Below are 20019 nucleotides of genomic sequence, written 5' to 3'. Positions count from 1 at the left end.
CTATGTAAAAAGAACTTCTCAACTTAGACGTAGATTCTTTGTTGGTTCTCTATGATGCTAATAAGAGAGGCTGGCCAGCCTCAAAACAGTCCATCGCTAGATGGATTACGGCAACCATTAGACATGCTTACATAAAGGCTAACCGTCCTGTGCCAGAGAGACTTACGGCCCATTCCACCAGATCGGTAGGGGCGTCGTGGGCAGCGAGAAATGGGGCTTCTGCGGACTAGCTTTGCAGAGCAGCCACCTGGTCCTCTGTCCACACATTTACAAAGTTTTACCAATTTAATGTATTTGCATCTACGGATGCAGATTTCGCTCGTAATGCTTTGCGAGCGGGATTTTCAGAGTAGTCCCACCCTTAGGGGGCTGCTTTAGAACGTCCCCATGGTAAGCAGTGTCCCCCAGACTGGATGAAAGAGAAAAGAGGATTTATGTACTTACGTTAAATCCATTTCTCTGATTCCGTCTGGGGGACACTGCGATCCCTCCCTTCTTCTGTGTGCTCTTGTTTGACTGGCCTTACTCCTAGGGCTTTTTAATAAACTGAAGAGTCCAGGGGGATTGTAGAGGGGAGGGGTCTGTCGGCAGTACTAAAACTTAACTAGCTAGGTACCAACTCCCATGCTCCCCTCCACAACCCATGGTAAGCAGTGTCCCCCAGACGGAATCAGAGAAACGGATTTAACGTAAGTACATAAATCCTCTTATTTACATGCTTTAGGAAAAGTCTGGAAATGTTGGCAATTCTACTCAAGCTGCCTCAATAGTACCTTGTAAAAGTCTTTTGCAAGTGCTCTCACCCTGCAATTTGTTTCTTTCTGAGATGATGCCATGGAGTGCAAGACTTTCCCGCTTGTTGTGTATGTATGTACACACAGTATATATTACTCAAACAATTATAAAGCATATTAGACAGCAAATTAAATCAACCAGTTTATAAAGTTTTTATTAGCTGGGCAAGGTACACAGTACTTACAAATACAGCTAATTGGGAAAACAAAAAACAAAACAGGAAAAGAAAAACATTTGAAAAATGTTATATAAAATAAAAAAAGAATATATGTACAAATATTTTGTTAAGTAACAAATTCACAATTTATATGTCTGCCCTATTTTTTCCAGACATACACCTAGTCAGAAATATAACATTCCCACATGCAAAGTGTAGAGTGATACCTTCGAGCATGAAAAAAATATATATATATAAAAAATAAAACAAAAAAAGGTTACAGCTGAGAAGAACCAATTAAATGAAAGCTCAAGGTGAAAATAAAAAGTAAAAGTAATATTACAAGTCAGTTTTACAACAAGGTCCTAATTTTACCACACATCGCTTTACCCTCCCAAAACTTTGGGCATCAAGATTCTTATATCACTAACAAGACTAAGGCCCCTAAAACTAATATACAATACATGTTTATACAAAATACCTAAACTCTGTATAAAGTTGTAAAATTTCCCTTAATTGGCAGATGACCGTTGCTGCTATTAACAGTGAACAGACTTCAATTTTCCTTGCACAAAAAGAAATGTGAGAATACAGTTAAACATCCCACATGAACCTGTTTGTCTGCATGGGGAAATATAGAGGGGTCATCCAGACATACAAACAAGTTTGAGTTTTAAACTAAGTAAATCTTCATTTGATGTTTTCATTGTTAAAAACAAAGTGACTTTTTCGCTGCATTTTCAGTCTATTATCTGAAGAATTGTCCCTTTTAACTACTAGAGACAACTGAGTCAGTTTCCTACCTCCTATTTACAAACAGTGCCAATGGCAAACGAGTTTGAGAAGACAGATAATTATTTAACTAAACAAGTAGGCATTCATGGAACAAATAGCTAGCATGATACATAATTTGTGATGCAATATTAATTAATAAAACGTTAAATCTTTTTGACAGGTGAACTTTAAGGACACTGCTCCTTTTGGTTAAACATGTGTGGAGGAAGGTTATAAATCTGACAAAGACTGGAAGTTATAAGGTGGCTGCTCTGGCTTCATCTCTGCTGTGTTCAGGATGTCGCTAGAGTGGTTGCATCATCTTTGTAAACATCTCTTCCCTGAGATGAATCCTGTAAAGAGAGGAAAATTAGAACATACCCCTACACACCAGCCAGCAACTAAACCGCCTTCAGTAATGTTGTTACCGTTATTTCGGCTCCATCTTGTGTTCAATGAAACTCCACTTCCTGGAACATAAAGACAAATTATGTAGATGAAACTGCCAGTCTTAAATTAAAAAAAACCTAAGTAATTTAGCAGCTTTCATACTTCAACTAGACATGTATATTACCATTTCTGGTGTAATATGGTGCAAAAAGTTTCAGGACTCAATTAGGAGGCAGATCATGATGCCCTTGACCACAAGGTGGCAGGATCAACGTGAGCTACTAACAGACTTTAATCAGTTACTAAAACTTGGTAAGAAAACTAGTGTTCCACCCAGCACCTATTTCTCGGGTACTCTGCCTGGCTGTTTTTACTTGCCACCCAGGTCTTGGAGCCCAACAGAGTCTTATTATAATATAATAAACTATAGAACAGGCGCTATGTGAGCACTACAGCCAGCAGTATGTGTTAGACCACTAACCACCAGTCCTGGCTGGTGAGGGCAATAACCTCCAACATTATTCAAAATTATTGCAAAGTATTACAAGTGCCTCCACCCAGCTGCTTATTAATGCCACCCGGCTGGCAAATTTTTCTGAAAACACTGAAACTGTGCTATAGGCTATTAAGGTGGTGCTGCCAATATCATCCAGACAGTGCTTAATTTTCTAAACTGCATCAGAAAGAGGACAGATAGAATCCAACTAATTACTATGGGCGGCAACGTTTCAAGCTGTTAACTCTAGCATAGGCACAAAAAAATAGAAGTTACTGAGATAATTATTGTCTTGGTTCCTTACTTATTCCTTTTTAATTGGTATATTAAGGCTCATTCACTCCGGAGTACTTTAGATGGAAGTTTATATATGAAAAGCACAGTAAAGTCTGCCCACAGTACTTTTACTGTGAAGGTGTACAGCCACATATAAGGCCTCCTACAGAGAACACATTCTTAGTCCACTTTAACCTTTTCTTACAACGGTCTGATTTTCAAGACATTTTAACTTGTTAGCATTTTCTATGAGTTAATAGCCTGTTTGGGCTGTTAATTCTTTAAAACATTTGAATATTAGTGTATGGAAAGGGCCGTTATATTTTGTTCGGCCTCTTTTGTTACAAAAAAAAAACATCTTTGTTCAATAGGAGGATAACTTTAGTATATTTGTTTATTGCAATTTAGACAAAAAGCTTATTTTTAGGTTGTCCTCTATCTCCCCCCCCCCCTCCCCCACAAAAATAAATGTGGTAATTAAACCATTTTTGTTTTATTGTGTCATTTGGGTATATATTGGTATTTAGCTTGTTAGTTTCAGATTATCCATTAGTTAAGTTTGTGGTTATCATTTTGAAAATTGTGCACAGCTCAGGCTCCATGTACAATCAAGTAGAAGGCATCCAGGTAAGATTGCGATTCTGAGTATGATGATAACCCTGTAGGAAAGAAGACCCGGGTCCAAGCAGCGGATGGTACAGAGCGTCCACACTAATACAGATACACAGAACATAGAGGTACATCACCAATTTTCAACACCAGCAGAACAGTGAGCTACCGAATCTAAGTAGCCATGTTGTGCAGAGAGAAGAGCCCAAGGGGTATATTTACTAAACTGCAGGTTTAAAAGAGGGGAGATGCTGCCTATAGCAACCAATTAAATTCTAGCTGTCATTTTGTAAACTGTACTAAATAAATGATAACTAGAATGTGATTGGCTGCTATAGGCAACATCTCCACTTTTTCAAACCTGCAGTTTAGTAAATGTACACCTAAGAGTGAGAGCATCAGCAACAGGGTGAAAAGTGAACAGCCCCAGAGATTGGACAGAGCTTTACAGCCTGTTCCAGGAGAAAATAATGAACCTTAAATATGCAAGGGTTACATTCCTCTGACAACATCTCCTCTATTGTTTATCTGAAGTTCTGTAGGTCATACAAGCTTTTAGAGCTTACTGTAAAGTCAGCGAATATTCATGCCCCACAATTCATATCAGAAATCCTACATTCTGATACTGCATAAGGATTCATTAGAGGTACACAGCATAAACAAAGGTTTCTAGAGTGCTAATTAATATGGACACTACCAAAAAACTGAAATTAAGGCATCTTAGGACCACACATTCCATTTATCACCTACCCATAATAGACAAACCAAAAAAAAGAGTATCAATTGGCAAACAAAAATCTCAAGGGGGAGTCAGTTCTTCTTTGCAGCAGAATACTACGGACATTATCATATAAATAAATTTGTTTATGTTGACAATCTTCCACAATGAGAGTGTGCAAGTGGTGGCCCATGGGTGAGATGAAGGGGTAAAAAAAATCTAGTAGAAAAATCTGTGCTTTTAGATAAATCAGGACGCAAGTCATCTAGTTGTTACCAAGCCAAAAATCTGAAAAATCAGAACACAGACCAAGAGCCCATATTATTCTGACATTATTTAACTGAACAAAAAATACGCCAATGTAAAAGAGCCTTGCAAGAAATGAAGAACTAGACCGTAGTAAGGCTTTTGACACTGTCCCACATCACAGCCAATTAAACTTGAAAGCTTGGGACTGGATTCTAAGATGGTTGAATGGATAAGATCTTGGTTGAAGAATAGAAAACAGAGAGTTGTAGTAAATAGAGTACATTCACAGGAGGGAAAAGTTACCAGTGGAGTACCCCAAGAATCTGTACTTGGATCAGTGCTTTTTAATAGTTTTTTTGGACATTGCAAATAGTACCGACGGCAAAGTATGCCTTTTTACAGATGACACAAAGATATGCAACAGGGTAGACACACCAGGAGGGGTAAAAAAAAAAGTAACTGATGATCTAGGTAGACTAGAGGAATGGTCAGAAGTGTGACAACTAGTTTGACGTCAATGAATACACTTGGGTCTCGAAAACCCAAAGGCTAATTATAGTATTAACTATAATGAAAACTACTGAGGAGGAATGGGATCTAGGAGTCACTATTTCAGGTGACTAAAAGATAGGTAAACAATGTAACAAAGCAATGAGGAAGGCAAGTCAGATTTTTGGCTGCATAGGGAGAAGAATCAGCAACAGAAAGAAGTAATAATGCCACTGTATAGGTCATTGGTACGGCCTCATCTAGAATATTGTGTTCAATTCTGAAGGCCTTATCTCCAGAAGGATATAAATACTGTACAAAGGGCAACTAAAATGTTGCATGGCCTACAGCAAAAAAACTTACCCGGGAAAAACGAAAACATCTTCGTATGTACAGTTTGGAGCAAAGAAGGGAAAGGAGGACAACTAGATCAAAGGTTTTAACAAGGTACAGGAGGGAAACATCCTTCAAAGGAAGAGAAATATTAGAACACGAGGACATGAACTGACACTGGAGGGAAGTAGGTTCAGAGGGAATGTGAGGAAAAACTACTTCACAGGTAGTGGATAAGTGGAATAGTCTCCCATCAAAGGTGGTTGACGACAATAGAGTAGAGCAGTTTAAACTTGCTTGGGATATACATAAGGATATCCTTACAAAGAACTAAAGATGAAATAGGGTTTGTATTTACCATAGGTTAAAAAATGGGCAGACTAGATAGGCCAAGCTGTTCTTATCGGACGTCAAATTCTATGCTTCTATGTTAAAATGCAACAACCGTTCTATACAGTTCTCAAGAAGGGACAAGTGGTTACTTTGTCTGAGGTGCACCCCTTACTGGTGAATAAATACTAAACAAAGACAAGATTAGGGATATAAACAGGCATTGACAAAATTAGTATTGAAATTTGACTGGTGTGGTGGAAAAAACCCCACAACTTTCTAATAAAAAAAAATACAATTGATCTTCTAATGGTCTGACAAAACCTCTCCATTTATGCAGGTCTTAATATTTTGCAAACATCACTTGTCATTGTTTCATCTGCGTAATGACATCTCTTTTCTAGAGAATCTCTAAAGTGACTGCTGTTATACAATTGCTCTTGATAGGCTGTGCTGAGCCGCTTTAATCAGGAGCAGATGGTAGCTCAACTTGAACAGTGATCTAACGTTTACTTTGAGAAAACCATTATCCAAACTCTTTGCAATTTCACCAAACACTGCAGGCAAAAATAAAAATAAAATTGTACTGGTTATATAAATGATATAAAGAGCTGCTTATGAGTATGTACCTTAACAACGTAAACTATTTTAACAGCCATTTACCTGTAAGTGATGACCCTCTTTTTCTTTTGGGGAGAAGAAGCGTCCACCATCTCCCCTCTTTCTGGCCATAGCATGACGGTGCCGTGACTCGTGCAAGTATTTCTAGGATGTCAAAAAAGTGTGTTAAAAATGAAATACTTGCTTATACTGCTTAAACACCAATAAAGAAGGTAATTTGAGCAGGTACTGCTAAGTGCAAGTCATTATTTGAACATCAGGAAATGCTAAGCTCTCATCACAATCAGGAACTCAAAAGAACAGTTCATGACTATGTCTAGAATCATGGGTTATCAATCACAGTCCAGCTACACAAGTGGATATGCTCTGTTTCCAAGTACTGTTTAGAACAATTAGGGGCAAATGGCAGTTAGTACGGTAAAAGTGCGTATTATTACCGTTAGTACGGCAAGTTTAATGCTGATTTTTGCTCACACTTCTCGGGCCGGGAGTAAAAATCCAGGTTAAAATAACTGTATTAAACGTAATACTACTTACGCCACGTTAATACTAGACGAACGTGGCCGAATTGAATCTGCCACTTAGAATTTGTATGAACAATGTTCAGTAAAATATGGACAGCAATCATATAGTGCATAAAACGTATTGCCTGCAAGTTAGTAGTGATCATTCTATTCAAGCAAGATCTTAATACAACCCAGTGGACTAGCTGCCAAACAATTATAAAGTGGAAACACTCCTCTTCTATCAAGAAGGCAATGTCCTTCAGCAACAAACGCTACAAAAAGGCTGATGTAACATCCTGGTCTTTCTGTGCTTATAATCAAACAGTTTATAGTGTATAACAGTGTTGGCTAACCTGTGACACTCCAGGTGTTTTAAAACTGCATACTCTTCCAGCAATAAGCTGCTATATGTTGGCAAAGCATGCTGGGACTTGTAGTTTCACAACACCTGGAGTGTCACAGGTTAGCCAACACTGGTGAATAATCACCGCAAATAAGGTTACCAGAGGGTACTTTTGTACTACACCCAAGGTAAACAAAAATAAACAATTCAGCCAGAAGAGCTTCCTAAAAAGCAAAGAATAAAGATAAATCTATGTTTATAGTCCAAGTTGCAGAAGGGCAAGTATAAGACAATCACAGAATACCCCTTAAAGAATGGTGTGTCATCACATGTTGATCAGTATTATTAGTTATCATGTGGCCCTATACCTGTACGCGTGTGTATGTATAACACTACAGCGGTGTGCAACAGACAGCTCCCCTCAGAGCTTTCTCTTGCAGTCCCACAGCCGGCTGCTTCGGTTCTTATTAGAACGGGCCAAATGACTTCCGTGTCACGTGACATACCTAGAGAAGGGAGTGCACTGTGCTCTCCCTTCTTCCTCTGAGTCCTTTTTGAAGGCAGGAGGGCCACTCCTCACTGCTCTATAATAGAACTATATATCCATCTAAAGCTCTCCCTCTAATATATACATAACGCTCTCGAATATAAATAAATTATATATATCTCCTGCACCACATAGAAAAATAAGCACTCACTCTCCTCTCTTTGGGGATTTTGCCCTCTGCCTCCAATTTGGCTCGTGCCTGCCTCCTCTTCAAAATCCTGTGATATTGCTTGGCGTTTACATACAATGGCTCCTCCTCCAGCATCTCAGCTCCAGGTAGCGGGATTCTTTGCAGAGCAGGAACAGAGCCTGCACCAGGAACCATCTAAATAAAAGGGAAAACTCATTGAATAAGCAGATTTTAGCCACCAGTACTAAGAAACAACATATACACAAAGCCCCAAACGTACCATCACCATGCCACCAGAGTTCATAACGTTTCCTGTCACAGGTAGTGTGACCGTCACGGTTCCCTGGCTACTATTTGTTGTATTGGTGTTTCCTCCAGCTTGCACAATCTGAGCCCCTGCCAAGCTTGCAGCAGGTATGGTTATCATTCCTGTAACAGGGACTGTCACTTTAGGAAATAACAAAAACAGAAAACAGAGGGACAAAAAAAGGGAGGGCACATAATTAATTCCAGGGGAACCTCTAGTGCTCACCATGGACATGAGAGTACACAAATCCCACTTTGCAAACAGAGAGAAGGAAATGTTATCACAGAAAAAGTTTTAAAAAATTGCAAAGGTAAGGAAGGAACTATAGATGGCAGAAAGGACATATTCAAGGATAACGGTCTGTGGAAATTTGCCATAAAGCCAGTAATCTGCTGAAAAGGAGTGGAAGAAGAAACACCTACCTTGCTGTAGAATAGTCCCATCTGCATTTACTGGCTGGTAAACAATGGTTTGACCTTCAGCTGTCTGTGCTACCTGCTGACCCTGAACAGCTATCTGCTGCTGGTAAAAATGTAACAGGAAATAGTTCAGGTGATTAACATCTAGGTAGAAGATTTCAAAACCAGAGATAACGGTTTCTTCCAATATCTATGCTGTGCATACCTGATTCTGTCCTGCAGTAACAGCTGTCTGTGGCTGCTGAATGATTATTTGCTGAGGCTGTCCCTGTTGTACTTGTACAGCTTGTCCTCCTTGGATCTGGATTTGTCCCGGCTGCACCAGTTGTATCTGTTACATGAAAAAATATAACTATAGATTTAGTACAACTAAACATTCCCTCCAACAAATCCCGATTCCTAGACAGAAAGATCAATAGTAGGATTGTCTCTTCTCCGCTGGCAAATTTCTGGGTCTAGAGCAAAGTGCTCAGTACTTCACAAGCAGTAACAGAATGATTACAATCACCCACCTGCTGAAGTCCTTGAGATCCAGACACAGGCACTTGCATAAGAGTTTGACCTTGTCCACCCATTGCCTGCACCATGATTGGCTGCCCAGAGGAAGTAATTAATTGTCCCCCACTGACTTGCACCATGAGCGGTTGACCTTGTACCTGAACAGAAGAAATAGGTAAGTGTCATGCAGGAGATAATCTTGCGTTCTATCACTTTAAAAAAATAAATAAATAATTACACGTTACTGCTATGTATATGGATTAAATTATATACTCTATAATGACTTTGTTTACAGCCAAAATATCATTGCTATACCAGCTGTGTTCTCCAGTGTTCACTAGCGTCCCCTCTATTCTTTCCTGCCCTTTCAAATAGCAGCTAGAAAATGGCACCATAGTCCCTCTAGCAGAGCAATGTGTGGCCCAGCAGTGAATGTCAAATGGAGAATCCATAGAAAAGTATCAAGAACTGAATGAGACTGGATCTGGGCATTTACAGACACAATCACAATAATTCACAGCACAAATTTTACATTGAACAATATGTAAAGATTCCTTGTCTAAAAGAGACACCACTAGAACTTCCACCAGCAGAGGTGGTCACAATGCAGTGCAGGAAATTCCTGCATCAGGTCTCTTCTGCTCCTAGCATTATTAGATCAATGTCAATTGGATCTTACAGAACTAGTTTACATTGAATCCTTTAGCACTGGAAAAGGGGTCCTAAAAACTGGGGTCTTCCAAAGTCAATAAAAACAAAAAAACAAAGTAGTAGAGGATTTTATACAAACTTATAAAACACATGCCCTATCACTCTTACAAATCAAATACAATGATAGAGAAGACGATAGAAAATCATGCAGTGGTTGAAATGGAACATTCTATGGAATCATGCTGAATGTGTCATCTACAAATTTCATGCAGAATGCAAACATTGCAAGACGTTCATACAATAGGTCTGATCCCATGCTTGTATCAAATGGCTAAGGAAGCAATGATAAACTGCATGAAGTATTGTACTTAAGATTCATGCATTCGCCAGACACAACTACCTGGAGGGTCTGTACTTGCTGCCCAGAGGCTGCTCCCACCTGACCCTCGGTCTGTAACTGGACAGCAGTGACCGAACCCGGCTAAGAAAAAGGAAAGGAACAAGGAGAGATAGCCTCATCATGAGAGGAGGTCATAGACTTAGGGATAATACTGTTTCATCATCTAGTTTTCTGGAGAACCTCTTTTTTTTATCCCATCTACCCCCCCACCCCAGATTGTTTCACAAGGAATAAAAAAAGGTGAGGGAATCACAAAACACTAAAATATCAGGCACATCACTAAAGGAGCAAAAGCATTAATATGCAAGAAGAGCCAGATGGCACTACCAGCCACATGACAATCCTTCTACATTTCATAACCCACTTGCTGACACCAAATCTCACCTGCTGCTGTTGGATCTGCCCAGCTTGCACCACAATCTGCTCCGGAGAGCCATTGCTGCTCGTTGTGTATTGTTCCATCTGCAGCTGTGCAATCTACAGGTACCTGAAAAAAACCCAAATGTAGATATCAAAACAATGTATGACAGCTTAAAACATCAGATACAAATATATAGCATACACACTTTTATTAATGATGGTATAAGAAATAAATCCCAAATTGGTGTACGGCAAGATCAAATTTTCAAGCAACCACTAGGACCAGTGGTGGGAAACTGGGAAACTAGCAGCCTGGTGAGCCTTCATTAAGATTAAAAGGGTACGGACAAGTTACATGTCACATGACCTCTATGCATCACGGGGGGGAGGGGTCACGTAGTACACCAGAGAAAGAGGAAGCGCAGTGTGTTCTCCCTCCTTACTCTGCGGGCACGAGAGAGAGCAATAGCTAGTAGAACTAGCTATAGGAGAGGTGTGGGGCATATAGTAGTGGAATTTGACCAGCACGTTCAGATTTTAGATCACATAATTTATAGGAATTGTAGCAACCAAGATAATGCTGAAGGCAAACAAATGGGAGTCAGAACCTCTCAGGAGCAGATAATTACACAATTTTATCATACTGGCAAATGAATATCTGATTTATCCTGCCAGATAACAGTAGCTCTGCAAAAGAGAATCTTCCTCTTTGTTAAGCAATGTATCCATTAGAGACACATCATTTACAAATACACAGATATACACAGAACCATGTGTTCTTCAGTTTAAACCTTCCACCAGTACTCAAAGCAAGAGCCAAATCTGCTAAACTCCCATTTCCCACCCCCTATTGAGAACAACGCTAAACGCCTCTTTTGGCTGGTATTAGTTCTGTGCAAGGGGGCAATGGTTTACACTAGGTTTAATAGGCTTACAAACTCTACAAAGCCTTACACAATACAATATATCACACATTTGTTACAGCAGGCCTGAATAAATGACCACAAAATGTGAGAAGCCAAAATTATACGAGTTAACAGTAAACAAGTTGGAGCCTATGCACATTAGCAGATGCGATTAAATAAATTGACCAACATATTATACCACCAATGAAGTCCTGTGCATTAAACATCCTTGGACCCATACATGAAAAAAATAGACGTGTTCTGACACCAGCCATTGTGTGCAAACCCATTGTGCTCAATTTATCAGCCATGTAGCAGAGATGTTAGCATTGTTGTCTTACAGCTCTGGGGTCATGGTTTGAGCCCAATCAAGGCCCTATCTGCCGGAGCTTGAATATTCTTCCTGTGTGCGCATGGCTTTCCTCCCACAGTCCAATAATATACTGCTAGGTAGTTGGCTTCTGTCAAAATGGACCCTAGTAAGTATGTATGGAAGGAAATGTACGGTCCAATGAGGCAGGCACTGATATGAATGACTACATATTCTCCGTTTTGTGCTGCGTAAGGTGATTGGCACTATGTACACAATAATAACACAGGTATAACACGTACATCAGGAGTAATAGTAGGCTTATCTGTGTGACCCTCCTGTCGGTAAATGGTACCAAACAGTTGTTGGATGATTCACCATTATTTCAGATAAGGTCTTTAGAATGTATAATCTGGTACAAAGCTATTCACTATTTATTGCATGCCATCACCTGCAGCATCTCCAATCAATGTGCAGCAGAATGTACTTTTTATTTTTACATAGCTGAACTTCAGACAAAATAGGAGGATAATCTTGTTTGAGTGGATATCTTTTAAACACAATGGGAAATTGGCTTATGATATTCAAAATTGAGCACAAGCAATGTGATTATTTTTAAATTAAAAAAAATAAAATAAAAATAGATGTTACACATTTCTATTTTTAACCCATGTCACCAGTCTTAACTTAGTAAGACTGAGGCTTAACAAAGAACCCCAGAATGATAACACGAGTGCGCCTGGTCTGTCACAAAACCTAGCAGAGTTTCAGTATGTCATGTATGTCTACGTAACAGTGCGATTTACACAGGTATTCTATATGAAGAACAAATAAGATGGGAGCGAAGCCAATACTGGGGGCCCAGGGTATGTACTACTTGGGCTTGCCACGCCATATTAAACTAGCTCTTGTTTTACATGTATAAAGACAAGCATCACTGAGCTGGAACAGGGCATGGGTTTTGCAGGTGCATTAAAATATGCCCATGCATTAATAAGGTCTCTGCACTCAACAGTCATGGTTTGTCTGTATCAGAGATAGGCATCCTTGCACAAGGTGCTCTAACCTTCAAAGGGACCACACGTTTCCCCTAATTGCAGTAATAAAGTCAATTAATAAATTTAATCAAAGAAGCACCTATCTGTAATAACATGCTAGCAGACATTTTAAACAATTGTTCCAAACTATAATAAACAAATCTGACAACACAGGAGGAAGGTGCAGTCAAAGGTTTGGAGTGAAGCCTATTTCCCATCACTGGTCTATATAGTTAGCACCTTTCATACAGCTTCATTGTTGTACAGACATGGTACCACAGAATTAAACCAAATCAAACATTCAAGCAGCAAATTATCAGGTCACAGACAACAAAGAACCTAGGCACTTTTTGTACATTTCCTGCTCCATAGCCAGGCTAATTTCCCTTTACTTATTATATAACCATTTAATATTAAACACAATTATATTGGTAAGTACACCAATCCTTTTCTGGTACATGTCTCACGGAGCCCTCAGCTGCCCATACTAAATACGAAGTCCCTCTTAGCGCTCTTGCCCCACACCTCCAGCTCATTCGCCCCGGGGCAGTCACTGTGGCTTACACCTGTGCTGAACAATGCAGCAGCCCATCTCCGCGGACAGATCTCTCTGCTGACTTAGTAATGAGATTTTACACCACTGGATGTTATAATCTGCTGTAGGACATAGGACCGATAGCTGCCCCTGTGTTGTGCGCTACAGTGTTATGTATCACGGTCGGTGCTCGCAGTGGACTGTCAGGATTACAGGAGAGTACACTCCAGATCTCTGCTATTGGATTATAAAACTTCTTCCCGTGTCTTATCGCCTCCGTCTTCCCGGATTGGCTATTTATGTTATTGCCTGGTACATGGGTGTTATTGGCTGTGCGGCTGAGGTCATGTTTCTCCCTCCCCGTGGTGTTATTGGCTCTCTCCCCCGGTCCTACTCACCACCTCTCCCGGTCTCGGTTCTTCTCTCCGCTCTGATTGGTTCCAGAACCGGAGCACGGAGCCCAATCAGCGCTTTAGACACGCAAAATGGCGGAAGGACAAAGGCGCCGAAAGGCTACACAACACGCGCATGTGCAACAAGCTCCGCCCATCTTATTACGCAGGCGTATCAAGGAAACCTTAAACCACACCTCTTTTGTCGGTCCGATGCGCATGCGCGTCGGTGATCTTATGCTCTGGAATGTTCTAGTTGGATTTTAACAACTTCTCAGGAGGTGAGGCCAGACGACGCCATATTAGAAGGGGTTTAGGACGGGAAAGAATCCCGGATCTCTGTTAAACTGTACGGAATATAGAGATTGATGTTGTAGGAAGCTTTTGAGAATATAAGGTGGTATACAGTACACAACTTGCATTGAATTAAACAAAACCATTATACAGTATCGGTAGTTATCGTCTGACCTAGAGACCCGGGTTTTATTTGCCCCAGGGCCCGTTGATCGGTAGTGTACAGTTTGATCACTGACTTCATGCAGGGTTTGTCATAGTAAAATAACATACACATACGTGTTTTTTAAGTTATACCGCTACTTGAACAACGCTAACTACTGCCATGTTGCCATCGCTTACTGTTTGGCCGGTTACAGGTTGTAAATAAATAACTTCCGTGACTGTTTAGCTTGAACTCCAACATCATGGCGGAATGCAGAGAGGTGCGACACACTGCCAGCACTCCCGCCTTTCCATAAACCCGTGTGTAGAACTCTTGGGGTAATTTGTCAGGGACTTTGTATTATGGCACCATGTTAATTTGTTTGAAGAACGTATTTTACTATTTCGCCATTTTATTGTAAAGTTCCAGAGCGCCATTGGGAGTGTTCTTGTATAGGATCAGTTTAGAACATTTCCTTTATGTATTTGAACCACATTTCTTTATAATGAAAAACAATGTGCTATTTGAAAATTAAACAGAGAGAGATATAAAATCCCAATTTCACATAAACTAGTCCTAATTCTTTGTGCGTACACTTTGTTTCACCAGTAGGAGACAGAGCACTGGAAAATAATATAACGTTGCTATTTTTCTATTCTTTTTTTCAGTACCTGCATAGAAACAGGGCAGATGGTATTCTGCTGTACTTACATTAGTTTTTCATTATATTTTGTATTATTAGAGGAATATCTGGAGTGTAATGGGGTGTTTTCTTCATCCCCTCCTGTCCACTGATAAAGTCTGTTCTCTTCACACTTACCCCTGTCCTAAGCCAACTGGTGCTTCTTTATACGCAATAAAAAAAGTAAGATGCATAAAACCACATTTAAATGTACTTTTCCACATCTGAAGAATATTAATTTTTTTGAGGAACTTGCTGATTTCAGCTCAGTCCCTTATTAAAATTCAATGACAATATAATAGTGGTGTAGTACAATTTGTACTATTGTTTTACCCACATCCACTTTGCTTTATAAAGATGTATTCCAAGCTCAACTGTCCACCCCCAAAAAAGTGTGCTTACAAATACTAAATGTCTCTTACAATTACTAAATGTCTATCTTTTCCAGTGTTCTCCTTAAAACATTTGTATGTCCACTTATACCCCATTCACACAGCACAAAAAAAACCCGTTTTTTAAAAGGGCAGGCCCAGACGACCCTGTTCGAGGTGCAGTATGAACGGTCCCAGATCTAATTCTTGGGTCATCAGACCTGGGAATTAGACCCGGGTCTTTTGATAGGGTAATTCCCGGGTCTGTCCCGTGAAGCCTACACTATGAATGGTGTGACCTGGGTTTTTCAACACGGGTCTCACCAGACACAATGTTAAACGTAAAAAAAATCACAAGAGGAGCCAATCAGCCATGGAGACTCCAGGCTGAACACGGTCCACCCGGGATTTTTACTCCGGGGGACCCTCTGTACCACAGCAATATCCCAGGTTCATATACCCGGGATATTGCCTGGGCTGCAGTATGAAATCGGTATTACAGGGAAAAAAGGAGTGCTAGAATGGGGAAGATCTGGACATTACAGAACCACTCTGCCATTCTGGGCTCATTAATGTTTTGTGTAGTGTAGGATATTATTGTCTTCCCTCTTTCACATGAGGGTACACCTGATTCTTTTTTTTTTTTTTTTTTTTGAAGCCATGATCACCAGACAATAACTATTAAACGTACTTGCATACTCTCCCATAATTTCAGGGAGTCCTCCCTGAAGAGTAGGCAAATCTCCCAGATCCTATAAAATGCTGAAATTCACAGCATTGAATAACGGTGGGCAGGGTTTAATCACGTCATTAAGCCCCACCCCTGTTATTCAATTCCTTGAATTTCTGTAATTAGTTGGGGCGGGGCTATAGTGATGCAACAACGTCATCACGCCCCCTCCTACCCTCTGTTAGATGACCTGTCCTCTGGGATCTCCTGGAGTACAGATTTAGAAAGTAGGCAAGTATGCTATTTAGGGGCCCTAAGTTTCGTGGTGGTAGGATGGAGGAGATATTGCACTTTTGGAGGTGTTCACCCCCAATCCCTTGCTCTTCATTTTTCTGTAGGCAATGGGTGAGGGGTTGGGGCTTAATGATGTCATCGGGTGTTAACACCCCCTCCCCATCCACCACCAACAAGAACAACATATTTTTTTAACAGCACAGGAAATCCCCATACTGTAGAGGGAGGTGTTGGCTGACAGAAGGCCTCTACAACAGGCTCTGATATTGTAATAATAGGATGAGTGTCTCCCTTTCATAATAAAGACTTTATGCCGCCCTGCAAACTCCTTATACATATTTGGGACATCAACTGAGGGCTAGTACAGCATAGTTGCCTTAAAAGGAAAGCAATCAGAGCAGCTGCCTTCTGTTTCACATACTGCCTATACTGTTTGCAAAACCTGACGAGTGAGATCTCTATATGTTATGGGAAATTCAGAGCTTTCCAACCTGATTAGATTAAAACTGCTGCCAGAAAACTTAGTTTTCTGTAGTGTAGTTTTCTGTAGTGTGGATTACAGTTAGTACACAAGCTTTCTTCGCCTAGTTCCTGAAAAAAAACAATTTGATACCGGGGTTACCATTAAAGAACATTAGAGGGCCCCAATGTTTTGCATTTTTATTACAATTTTTTAGCAGTAAGTAACAACAATGAATCAACTTTAGGTCTTAGGCTGGGTACACACTACAAGTTTTCACCCGATAAACGACTATTATTGTTCCAAACCACATCATATCATTTGATTTTATAAAAAGACTAAAAATCTCTGTAAACGATGTTAGGCAAATTCTGAAGTGTGTATGCACAGCCGGTGGTCTCACAATCTTTTCAGCTGATGATTATGACAGATTAAGAGCAGAGATCTAAAGGTGAATCTTGTAAAACATCTAGTGTACACACACAAATCGTCATGCTGATCAGAACTTTCAGTCATTGGTAAAATTATTAACGATATCGCATTGGGAGCAATTTTCTGTAGTACCTACATCAAGCTTACACAAGCGCAGAAGAGTATTTATACAATATAATACATACAGCAATTTGGATCTCAAAACTACCAAGGCCTACATAATGCAAGTATGAAAATTACTACATTAAAATAAAAAGTATAATTATCATTTTCACTCCTGTTTCTGCCCTGAAGTGCCTAAAGCGAAGATGATAACTTAATATATATCTACTATTCCCTTCAACTCTTGAGACTCCAGACTGGAGAGACATAAAACATTTCTGACATTAGGGCTAGATTTACTAAAGGGCAGTTTGATGAAACCACCAGTGTTTGGCTGTTTTTCCGGCAGTTTTAAACGCTGGATTTACTAAAGGCCGAACCACCATTAAGATGTCCAGAATGAACTTTTAACTTTTTTAGTGCCATCCAAACAGCCAAAACAAAAGAGGTGGTTGCGAGAGGTGAGATTTGAGCTATCTGGCCATTCAGAATATGAGGTAGCACCATTGACATAAATGAGTGTGGGGGGGGGGATTATTTATTTGATTAACGGACAAAATTAATTTATAGCTAACATGGGACAAATTTTGTTTTCCATTATATTATGGGGACAATATTATTGTATTATAATATGGGAGGAATATGAATATATAATTAGACTGGGTAATACTATTTGATTGTTAAGGGAGACAATAATTAATTTATGATGCACACATGTGGCATTACATAGTGCCCACATGATATAATGATACAATAACTGTCCCCTTAATATAGTGACAAATAAAATTTTCCCAAATAAGTTCCTTATAAATTAATTTTGCCCCTTAATTAATAATGATTGCCCCCATAATTTATATGTCAGTAGTGCCTCCTCTTATTTTCGGAATGGCAAGATAGCTCAAACATGCTGGTCGAGCTATCAAGCTAATCAGAAGCAGGTATTGAAAAACGTGTCTTTTTCCTTGCGGGTTTGATGATGATTTTGGCTAAGCAGCCGACAGTTTAGCTGTTTTCAGTCAGTCACACATCGCCAGGCATTTTACATTGCAGCCTCAAACTGCCCTATAGTAAAAATGGCGGTTTGGAGTACTAAACCTCCCGTGATGTTTGGTAGTTTAAAATCGCCACCAATCACGATTTTTAGTAAATTTACCCCTTACCCTCAGTCCAACTACCTTGGCAATATGCCAAAGTATAAGAAATCTGCTGGAGGTGAACTTGCCCAATATTTTAAGAAAATAGCTTTAACAAACATGACAAACCCAATTCCCGTTCCTTCCAATCAGACACTAACTCAGAGAATGAAGACCTCACACCTAGTACAAGAAAAGGATTTCATATATTTGCTCAAGAAGATGAACGATGTAAAAGCAGTACAAAAGGTCTGAGATTCAGGTAGAAGATTAAGTCCAGGAGGTGATTTCATACCAGAAAACAGCTGAAACCAAATAATAAGTTTGCCAGGATATAACACATCTGCAAGGAGGTCAGGATAATAGAGTAAGTAGAAACAACCTGAGAATTGGAGTGATTCCAGGGGAGATTGAAATCTCACATCTCAAACTACCTTAAAAAGGATTCAGATTTCTCAGCAATTCCATAAAACCATCATCCCCTTGACAGCTCATTGGGCAGTAAGACCACAATCTCATGATCCATTCCAATCTTGTGTTATGATCCTTAGACTGTATTACTACACTGCTAAAGAAGCCATATTAAAGAATCTTGGAAAAACTCATTTACTTGAGACAACAATATCCTATAGATCTTCAAAGATGCCTCCCCCACAACACAAAGCCATTCATACCATTTCTACAGCAAAATTATATCAAGTACACATGGGAATACCTATTATGTATCCTCATCTGGCTCAAGGGCAGAATGCATTTAACCAGACTCGTATCTCCCCAAATTTGGGATCTCATTAGCAGAACTTTCAACTGATTCAACCCCTCTATCACAATCAACACCAAAACCAACTATATCTAAACTCCAAAGACCTGAATGTTCTACAATATTCATACCTTCCAGAAACATGGCCAACAAGATAGAAACTTGATTTCAACCTATAAGTCTTCTTGCTCTGATATCTGTGGGTCCATCTCCCAGCCTGGGTTATGGCCTCCTCTAATACAGTAGCTTGTGTTTGAAATGTTCTCTAGATCTCTGTTAGGAACCCCTCCAGCCGGCACAACACAACCTGGAATCTACTCTGCCAATCAGGTGTTCACTGGAGCCCCTGATGGTGGGGACAGACTGGGCCGCAGACTGACAGAGGGTCGTGAAGTGTGTACCGGCTGGGGAGAACCCAGGCAAGCGGAGTGAGGTCCACGCAGAGGTCAAGGGCCGGCAGCAGACAACAGTATCGGTAAACAAGCTGAGGTCAGGGGTCACAGGCAGATAGCAGAAACGGTAAACAAGCCGAAGATCAGGGTCACAGGAAACACAAGCGAAGTCCAATTCAAAGCCAGGGGTCATACACGGGAAATCAGTAGCAGTATCAGGATACAGGAACAAGCAGGTCAGCAGACTGGAGCACAGAAGCTATAACCGGCAATGAGGCAGCAGACCTCATTGCCTTAAATACAAGTACAGACCAATCAGGAGTAGAATACACTGCTGCAGACTAATTGCTCATACAGAGCAGGGCCAATCAGGGCTTGTCTCTGAAAATACCTAGATGCAGGCTAATGCCTGTAGACCTAGACTAATCAGCCTACAGGCTGCCTGACATGCGCATGTGCCCGCCTACCGCCGGGACGCAGCGCTATAGCAGAGGCGTCCGGCCGTTGCCATGGTGACGGCCGGGCAGGAACAGGAAATGACGTCCCGGTCGTCAAGGTGACGGCCGGGACGCTGGAGCGCATGAGTACCGCCGCGGCTCGTGACAATCTCTTTTTATTCCACAGATTTTGGAAAGTAGTAGTGGTATATTAGTTTATTTAACCATCAAATATTAGTCCCTACAAACATAATTACAAATTATAAGACC

General features: G+C 40.3%; 1 protein-coding gene across 9 annotated transcripts; it reads right to left on the bottom strand.

Annotated features, from left to right (window-relative positions):
* Window positions 1-923: 923 nt before the first annotated feature.
* Window positions 924-14216, bottom strand: NFYA (nuclear transcription factor Y subunit alpha). 9 transcript variants are annotated; one of them, XM_075195971.1, is made up of 11 exons: window positions 14151-14216; window positions 10423-10525; window positions 10036-10119; window positions 9002-9145; window positions 8695-8820; window positions 8493-8592; window positions 8044-8210; window positions 7785-7958; window positions 6280-6381; window positions 2155-2196; window positions 924-2079 (listed from the first exon to the last, which is right to left on the bottom strand). In XM_075195971.1, the coding sequence occupies exons 2-10, from the start codon at window positions 10498-10500 to the stop codon at window positions 2179-2181; spliced, it is 993 nt and encodes a 330-aa protein (XP_075052072.1). In that variant the 5' UTR covers window positions 10501-10525; window positions 14151-14216; the 3' UTR covers window positions 924-2079; window positions 2155-2178. The 9 variants fall into 9 exon arrangements, with proteins under 9 accessions (XP_075052072.1, XP_075052070.1, XP_075052075.1 ...); XM_075195969.1 differs by lacking the exon at window positions 14151-14216 and adding an exon at window positions 13584-13718; XM_075195974.1 differs by lacking the exon at window positions 14151-14216 and adding an exon at window positions 13584-13718 and having other exon boundaries at window positions 8044-8192.
* Window positions 14217-20019: the final 5803 nt, after the last annotated feature.

This window comes from Mixophyes fleayi, chromosome 2, assembly GCF_038048845.1.
Source record: "Mixophyes fleayi isolate aMixFle1 chromosome 2, aMixFle1.hap1, whole genome shotgun sequence".
Taxonomy (NCBI): domain Eukaryota; kingdom Metazoa; phylum Chordata; class Amphibia; order Anura; family Limnodynastidae; genus Mixophyes; species Mixophyes fleayi.
This window is presented reverse-complemented; position numbering and strand designations above follow the sequence as displayed.